The sequence below is a fragment of the Anser anser genome (assembly GCF_964211835.1).
Source record: "Anser anser genome assembly, contig: HAP1_SCAFFOLD_122, whole genome shotgun sequence".
NCBI classification, from domain to species: Eukaryota; Metazoa; Chordata; class Aves; order Anseriformes; family Anatidae; genus Anser; species Anser anser.
Window position 1 is genome coordinate 277,896 of NW_028153782.1, and position 8,136 is coordinate 286,031.

Sequence of the window (8,136 nt, forward strand, 5' to 3'; positions counted from 1 at the left end):
TTTGAATAACTGATTTTTGGTTCAGCAGCCAAAGTGAATAATTTGAATATATTTCAGACTGTGAAAAAATCATTTAATTCACCAAATTCATTCCAATCATATGTTCAAAAAGCAAAGTAGGGACCTGAGTCACAGAATTGTCAGTAATGCTAATTACCCCTTATTTAAAAGTTCAGAGGTTAGTCTTAATCACTAAGCCATCCTCTTGAAGCTGTTACTCTGTGTAAAACATTCCAGTACCTACAGCAAATAAGCAAGTGAAAATAAATGCTCAACCTTCTCTTAGCAAGCAACCAATCAAGATAGCAGTTATGCAATGATATTTATGATGGGAATATTCTAAGCTAAATGCTACTGCATTAAATAGGTCTGGCCTTATAAAATATGTTAAGCCAAAGACTTTGGATGTGGCTCTTTATACTGAGAATACATCAGCTTGCTTCACTTAAACTCAAGCACAACTACTTCAATTTAGCCAATCCACCAAAACTGGTGGATCCTAATCCTAATCCTACTCCCTAATTATTATCTATCACCTCCTCAAAACAAGTTCTGAAATCAAACTTACCTCAGATGGTTCGCTGACTTCTGCGCCTCCCTGTATTGTATGAGCTAAGAGCTTCAGAAGATAGGGCTCTGCTTCTTCTGGTATGTTATCATCAATAATGGTCAGTGAAAGTGTGACCAGCATCTGTCCTTGATCAAAATGTATCTCCCCGGTCTCTGGAACAAGGTCTGCAGTCACAGGTGACAGATCACTGCTATTTCGAGTTATGACCCAGGTCACAGAAACATTTCCATGTGTTCCACCATTTCTTACGATCGTGATCCCTTCAAACCTGTGGTTTTGAATGAAAATAAAAATCTGTAACATGCAATTATAATTAATATCGGTTTACTTAGCTATCTGTTCCCTGGAAGATTTATACTGACTTCAGTGGAATCGATATTAACTGCTGCTACTGACATTTGAGTCAGGACTTAAAATTTGTGAAATCATACCACAGAAGTAGACTTTTCTCAGGTTGCTTATTCATGAGATAATATACATAAAGACATGAGTAATATATCTAAAGACATTAGTTAAAATTTATTTTGTTTACAGTAAGAAAGATACTGAGAAGAGGAAAGTTGGCATGTTTATATTTTTTCTCAGGAAAGATGTTAAATTTCAGAAAACTTTTTCTCAACTAAATTTCTACACTGTTTTATGGACTATATCAAAATACAATTGTCAGGCATGAGTGTTTAAATAATGATTTTATTTAAAATAAAGTGACTCAACTATTTGCCTATGCACTGAAATATAATTTATCAATATTTGTGATTATGGAAATGTCACGTTTCCTGTATCTGTGTATAAGAAAGAAAAAAAAAAAAAGTGAATATTGAAGTGCTGGGCTCTACATACTAGAAATTGTTCATAAAATCATAGGTTGATACATTACCTCTTTCTCTGGGGATGAACCACCATCACTAGCTAGCAGTGGACATTTTTACTAAAACTGGCAATATTGTATAGATATTAGTTCTGCTTGTAAAGATTTGTGTGGAGATTTGTTTTTAATTTATCTGTAAAATTACATGTATTTAACTTTTTTGGAAGTCTATGGGTATTCAGTACTTCACAGAAGACACTCACCACCATTTTTTAACCAGAGACTGACTTTAAATACAGTATAGACAAAGATTTACTGGGAAAGGAAGCCTGAAATATATTTTCCACTTGTATGAATGGGTGTGTGGCCGCATCACAACTTCACTGATCCATCTTTTAGATTAAGGGTTTTTCAGTATTTTGATAATGTCATTAAATATTTACAGTTCTCATATATAGTTCATAAATATTAAAATACTTCTGCATAATTAGACATTTTCTCCCTTGAAAATTCTATATCGTTTATAATAATTACACAGTAGGTGATTTCTATATTAATTTTTCACTACTGATTTTATAATTACTGTCAGTGAAATCCTAAGGATGCTTTACAGTGCCAAACAAATCCCTTAACATGACGAGATACTGTTTGAAGATCTGTAGTACCTTGAAATTTGGTCTTCATCAATGATAACAGTTTGAGTAAACAGGATACTGTTGATTGAAAGCACTCCATAGGGTTTATCATTTGGTTGGATGGTGACGTGAACAACAGATGGATTAACCAAAACAGCATCTCCCTGTAACGTGTCCTTAAGGAGCATAATTTGGAAGGTCTCAGCAATTTCTGGTATGGCATCATCAAGGATCTTGAATTTCATATATACTTCATGAACTAGAGGTGTGAAGACAATAGTTGTATTTGGCTGAAGATCTAGGAAGTCTAAATTGAGCTGCGCGTGTGCTGTTGAATTCCCAGTTATGATGGTGTAACTGACGGAGACTTCACATTCATCAGGTCCAATTAATTTTCCACTGTCATCCTTACCACGAATCACTTGAATTGTGAGCATTTCGACTTCCTCAGGCACCATGTAAGTGCTCTGAGCAAATCGCACAGGGCTGTCATTTTTCTTAATATTAATCTGAACAGAATTCCTTGTGGTGTTGATTTCAGCCCCTCCCTCCACACTCCTGAGATGAACAACAAACAATTCATCATTTTCAGGTATCTGGAAAAATAATAGTAGCAACAGGGTGTAAGTCCCATTTCAAATATATGCAGAACACTTACTTAGAAATATGTTATGTATATTTAGCAATAAAGGGAAATAATACAAACATTACAACCCTTTTCACATTAAAATAAACAGGCAAAAAGAAACTCGCTTGCAACTTTGAAAATCCCTTCTCAAAATTGAATGTTTCCATTTTCTAAGACATACTTCTATGCTATGGAAATATGAAAAAGTGGGAAAAGACAAAAAAAAAAAAAGGGCAAACAAAAACTAGGCAAGAATCAGATGAAGCTCTATCTTTCCAACTAGAGAGTGTGAGGAGATCCAAACTCAACTTGTGGAAGTTGCTCTGCTTGGACACAAGTGTTCCTGACAGTTATTTAGTCTGACATCTTTATTTGCTGATGTTAACACCATTTTACATCTATGCATGCCTGAAAGAACAGAGGAACAACATATGAACACAACCTACCTTGGCCCTTTTGTTCCTATTCAACGGGAAAAAGAACAGTTCCTACTTTCAGACAGACTCACATTCCCAGCACAGCTTCAGTCACAGCTCTGAGAATGTGCTTGCTGATGCTTATCTATTAATTAGACTTTGGCATTTCTACATGTGGTTTGTTTAGAACTGCACTTTAGTTTTAGCTCTTTAGTCTCTAATAACTGATGCAGCAGACAAAAAAGAAGGGTTTATAAGCCTTGAATTGCAGAATTTAATATTTTTTACTTTATATTATTACATTTTATTCCCCAGTCTTGATAGGCTAAGTCTGTTTAACTGGAAAATATCATTATTTTATTAATACAGAGAGATTAGAAGGAAATATTTAAATATTACATAAGATCCTCACATCTCATTCTTGTTGTGGACTCTCAGAAAAAACAGTATTATTTGCTTCTGAGATAAATTCCACAACAAAATTGCTTATGTGTTACTAATGGCATTGCTTTGTTATAGGGCTGATGAATCCTTTCCATGTAGTTCTGTTTACTGAGCAAAAAAAGTTCAGAATTCCTTGTGGTCCAATATTTCTTCTCTTTTTACACATTTGTTAATTGGCCACCCTTAGATCCTGTTTCAGGGCACAAAGGGTATGCACGCCGCTGTCTTTGTAGCTGAGGCCAATTTTGTCCCTTGTTTGACTTGTGGCACTTAAACTTGCATAATATTATTGACTGATGCAGGTTGTTTGTTTTTTTTTCCAGCGTGAGATTTGCAAGCTCTCTGTCACCTCTCTCCTACACTACTATTTCCTATTTTATCTTATTAAAATTGATGTTAACTTACGCTTGTTTTAGTTCACTAGTTCATATACTGTCTTGCAGTACAAAAATACGCATTTGACAGTCAGAACGTACATGCCATTTTAGTTGCAGATAAAATCTTAGTATCCTACATAAATAAGGCATTGTGGAGCTTTCAATTACATCATGATTGACCAATAAATACATGAGTCAAACTTCGAATATAATAGTATAAATGATTTCCAGTGCTGCCTTGCCTCTTTAATTTTCTCTTAAAGTTGCAATTATACTTAAAAAGGAAACCTGCACAGGAAAAGTACTATAAATGCAGAGCTGTGGAAATCAGAACTGCAGTCCCCTACCTTCTGTAAGGCTGCACAATTCAGAAAAATACTTGTTTCATTGGTTTCCCTAACTCAGATCCTAAAAGCTCAAATTAAGTTCTGACAGTAGTGTTACTGGATTCTTGTGAACTCTATCATCATCATCATCAATAAAGGTTTTTGTGCAAAATTCATCTTTCACATACACTTGTGAAAGACTTTCAAAGAGTGGAAAGACGTTGACTAGACACACCAAATACAGATCAAACTTTTAGAAACAGAAGTTTGAGAGCATTTCTCAGAATAAAAATAAATAAAATCACATCCTCCCAAGAGAAAAGACCCTAATAATTTATTTCTGTGTGTAAGTCACTGAAATATTACATTGAATTGGAAAGAGATGTTTCTACACTTCAGCACCCCAGGTTGGCACAGCCTCTTAACACTAGAGTATCAGTAGAAATGTGGAAGGACATTTTTTATAACTAAGAGTAAAAAGGAAACAAGCTGCTTTACAGTTCTGTGCTCACTTCTGAGACACACACCTTTCACCATTATTGTTTTCTTATGAATTTCTTACTAAGTTGTTTTGCATCATATATACTTATTTTGATGTCTCAGTTTTCCCTCTTAAGCTTATTATAAAGGAAAAGAAAAACACAAAAGAAAAGTGCAGGTAAGAAAAAAGGAAAATCACAAGTTGCAAATTAGAAGAATGTTTTGTTTACTCTGAGATAAAAAGAAAGCCTCACAACCTATGAGTTATGTTGTGGTTTTTTTTTGTTTTGGTTTGGTTTTTTTGTGTGTGTGTTGTTTTTTTTTTTCAATTGGCCAATCTGAAAACAGAAAAATGTTAATTATCACCTAGTATTCATGCTTTCCACAAGACTGCATGTTTGTTTCAGGAATCTCATCTATTTTTAGGATTTTTTCAAATATGTTTCTACCCTGAAACATATTTGAAAAAAAAAAACCACAAACAAACAACGACAAAAAATATTTTTGAATCTGCCTTTTCCCTGTGAATCTTCAATGTGTAATATTCTTTCTTTAGTGACAAAGATAACATGTCTGCTCAGCCAGGATATGCACATAAACTAAAACTATTCACTGATGAGAATTAAAGAGGGAGCTTGGAAAGAGTAAAAATAATAGACCAGAGAGCCAAAATTTAACATCACTTCATCAAATAGAACTGCTTTTAACCTTATTTAAGCCAAGCCTTTTTGTAACTTACTACTCTAAGTCTTTCCAGAACTTCAGTTAACCTTCTACGTATCAAAGCCTAAGATGAAGTCAGCTTGTTCCTACCTGATCATCAAGCACTGTTAAATTATAAATCAGCTTTGATCTCCCAGGTGTGAATGTAATATTTCCCTTAGCTGGACTTAGGTCTTCTTCAGCTGGGTTTGGACCATCTTTTATCTGCAAAGAATTGATTTGTCTGATGAGAAGTCTATAAAGCAGGAATACAAATCCAGTGCAAGTACAATAACCAATATGCAGTGTGACTTGCATAACAAATGACTATCTGTTCAGCCATCTCCAACTTACAACTTACATGAACATTCAGTTGTGAAAATCTGCTCTTTTCTGGCAGACAGTGTAAGTCAGAACAACCACTCTGAAGAAATCCCGTATTTCCAGAATAAGAGGAAGAAAACTACTTCCATATAGGCCTATGGGGACTCTTTAGTATATTCTGATGCATAACTGACTCTTTCATATTACAGAAAGGATATTCATGCAAATTCAGTTTGAATCAATAGTATTTCATAATAAATTCCAAGACAAAGTAATAGTACTTACTGGTTTTGTGTCCCTTCTATCTTAACTTGTGATATTAAAGATACTAAATTTAACAGTCAAACTCAAAATACTACAAAGCCTCTTAAAGGTCATATGGGATTTTTTGGTTTTAGAACATTTTGTAAATTATTTTTCAACATACATATATAATGATGTGAGACAGACCTAAGTAATTGTCCAGAGAGTAAGATTTACTGTACCTTAAAACAAACATATTTGCAAAAAATTGCACAGAGAATCATATTCAGTACTTTAACTATTCATGCTATATTTAGTATTAATAAAATCCAGTGCAAAGCTTTTCTGGTTTTGACAGGTCTAGACTAAAGCTTTGAGGTCTAGATTAAAGCCTTACCCTATAGGACCAGGCAACTAGTACAGAAATATCTATATGAAAGATTTTATATATAATTTTAAAGTAAATAATAGAGTCTGAGCTAGATAAGAAAAAGAAAGCAATGAAGTCAGTAATTGTATCACATTCAAATCACATATGTAAATAACAGGATAAGTATTCAACATGATTAATTATTTCAAAAGCTTCATTTGCAGGGGATTCAAGATAGAGATCAAGATACAGATGATTATAGATACAGAAATTCACCAAATCCTGAGCACTCACAGTTCAAAGTTGGGATAATCATTAAAGACTCACGTGAATATTTGTATGTAAAATAAATATTTTTTAAAAAAATTAAAAAAACTTAGATAAGACACTTCTTACATACTTAATATGCATTATTTTCTAGTAATACATACTGATGTTGCCTCACGTACCTTTCTAAATGACAGAATATACTCGGTTTTCTCTAGTACCTCTTAACGTTAAACAGTCAATTAAACAGTCAGATAATTACAGTATTTTCTATATGACGGTTAATATGAATCCCTTTTATGAAACAGATCTACCTAATGTAGATGTAGGTATTTTGTCCTTCTTCCCCTTTTGCAAACACTTCAATAAATTATGATTACAGCCTCTCAGTTTAATCCAACAGACTACTGTATGAAGTCTTTTGGATAAACTCACCTCAAAAGTTATGACGACCGTCCCATAGGTTCCCCTCTCTCTAATTAGAGTGAGCGGCACAAATTCATTTCTGCCCCTGGGCTCATTCACTGTGATTAAGGCAGACTAATGAGGAAGAAAAGGAACAGACAATCAGACACAGATCAAATATCACAGCAGAATGAAGAAACTGTTACCATAGAAATATCAAACTCCCACAGACAAGTTAATCCAATCCGCAAACCAGTCCACTGATGGCATACATTTCCTAGCAACCAATTAGTTCAGCTAATGAAAACCTTAAAAGATTTCAGATAAAAATGTATCACGTAATGCAATTTGTGTGTTTTTGTTGTTGTTGTTGTTTGTTTGTTTCTGTAAATGAACATAGTCAACATACACAAAGCACTGACATATCATCACTGGTATTTTTAGGAGCTCCTACACCCATTAAAAATAGGTTTTCACCATCATGAAGTCGTTTATTAGATAGCTAGCTATAAATGTACTCAGGACAATCATTTAGGTCACTGGTCACTTTTTTAGGCTATTGTAGGTAACAGATTTTGAAGATATCCACAAATCCCAGAAGCAGCTTGGCTTAGTACTGTGGCTCTAACATTTTCTTATGTTCTTATGTTTTTTCAGAGAAGTCCTATACAAAATTATATTGTCAGAATGCTGTCAATAAGGCATAGCTACTCGTTCTACTAATACAACCTCTGTATTATTGCAAATATCATCTGCTGGAGTAACAACAGCATCTTATCCCAGAGGGTGTTATAAAATGCATATATTATGACAATGTTCCCTCAGTAATTGGTAATTAACCCTACTGCAAGAAGCTGTGCCTGCTCTTCAGAGGAACAGGTTTATATTCAGAAGCTACTTCTTTGTTTACATGCTACATTTCAAAACTGAAATAACAGTAGCAATAAAAACAAACCAGATGTAAATTATACACTCAGGTAGAGAGTATTTATACATCCAAACAAGTCTGGAATTTTAACTGTTATAAATTTCCAATAGAAACAAAAATAATATGTCAGAAATACATGCTTATAGATTTACTTCCTTTCATTATCCTTTCAGAAATAAGCAAACTACCCACATTAAAGCCAGAGAAGACTG

The 8,136-nt window shown here is 33.9% G+C and overlaps 1 protein-coding gene across 1 annotated transcript in view; it reads right to left on the bottom strand.

Annotated features, from left to right (window-relative positions):
• LOC310891472 (adhesion G-protein coupled receptor V1-like) overlaps positions 1 to 7,479 on the bottom strand; it is a gene marked incomplete at its 5' end in the record, with an annotated part of 11,907 nt that extends 4,428 nt beyond the window's left edge. The window contains 5 exons of the mRNA XM_083853746.1: positions 569 to 839; positions 2,045 to 2,610; positions 5,499 to 5,612; positions 7,027 to 7,131; positions 7,474 to 7,479. Of these exons, the coding sequence (XP_083709872.1) occupies positions 569 to 839; positions 2,045 to 2,610; positions 5,499 to 5,612; positions 7,027 to 7,131; positions 7,474 to 7,479 (1,062 nt within the window). The remainder of the gene's footprint in view (positions 1 to 568; positions 840 to 2,044; positions 2,611 to 5,498; positions 5,613 to 7,026; positions 7,132 to 7,473) is intronic.
• Between the last annotated feature and the right edge of the window lie 657 nt (positions 7,480 to 8,136).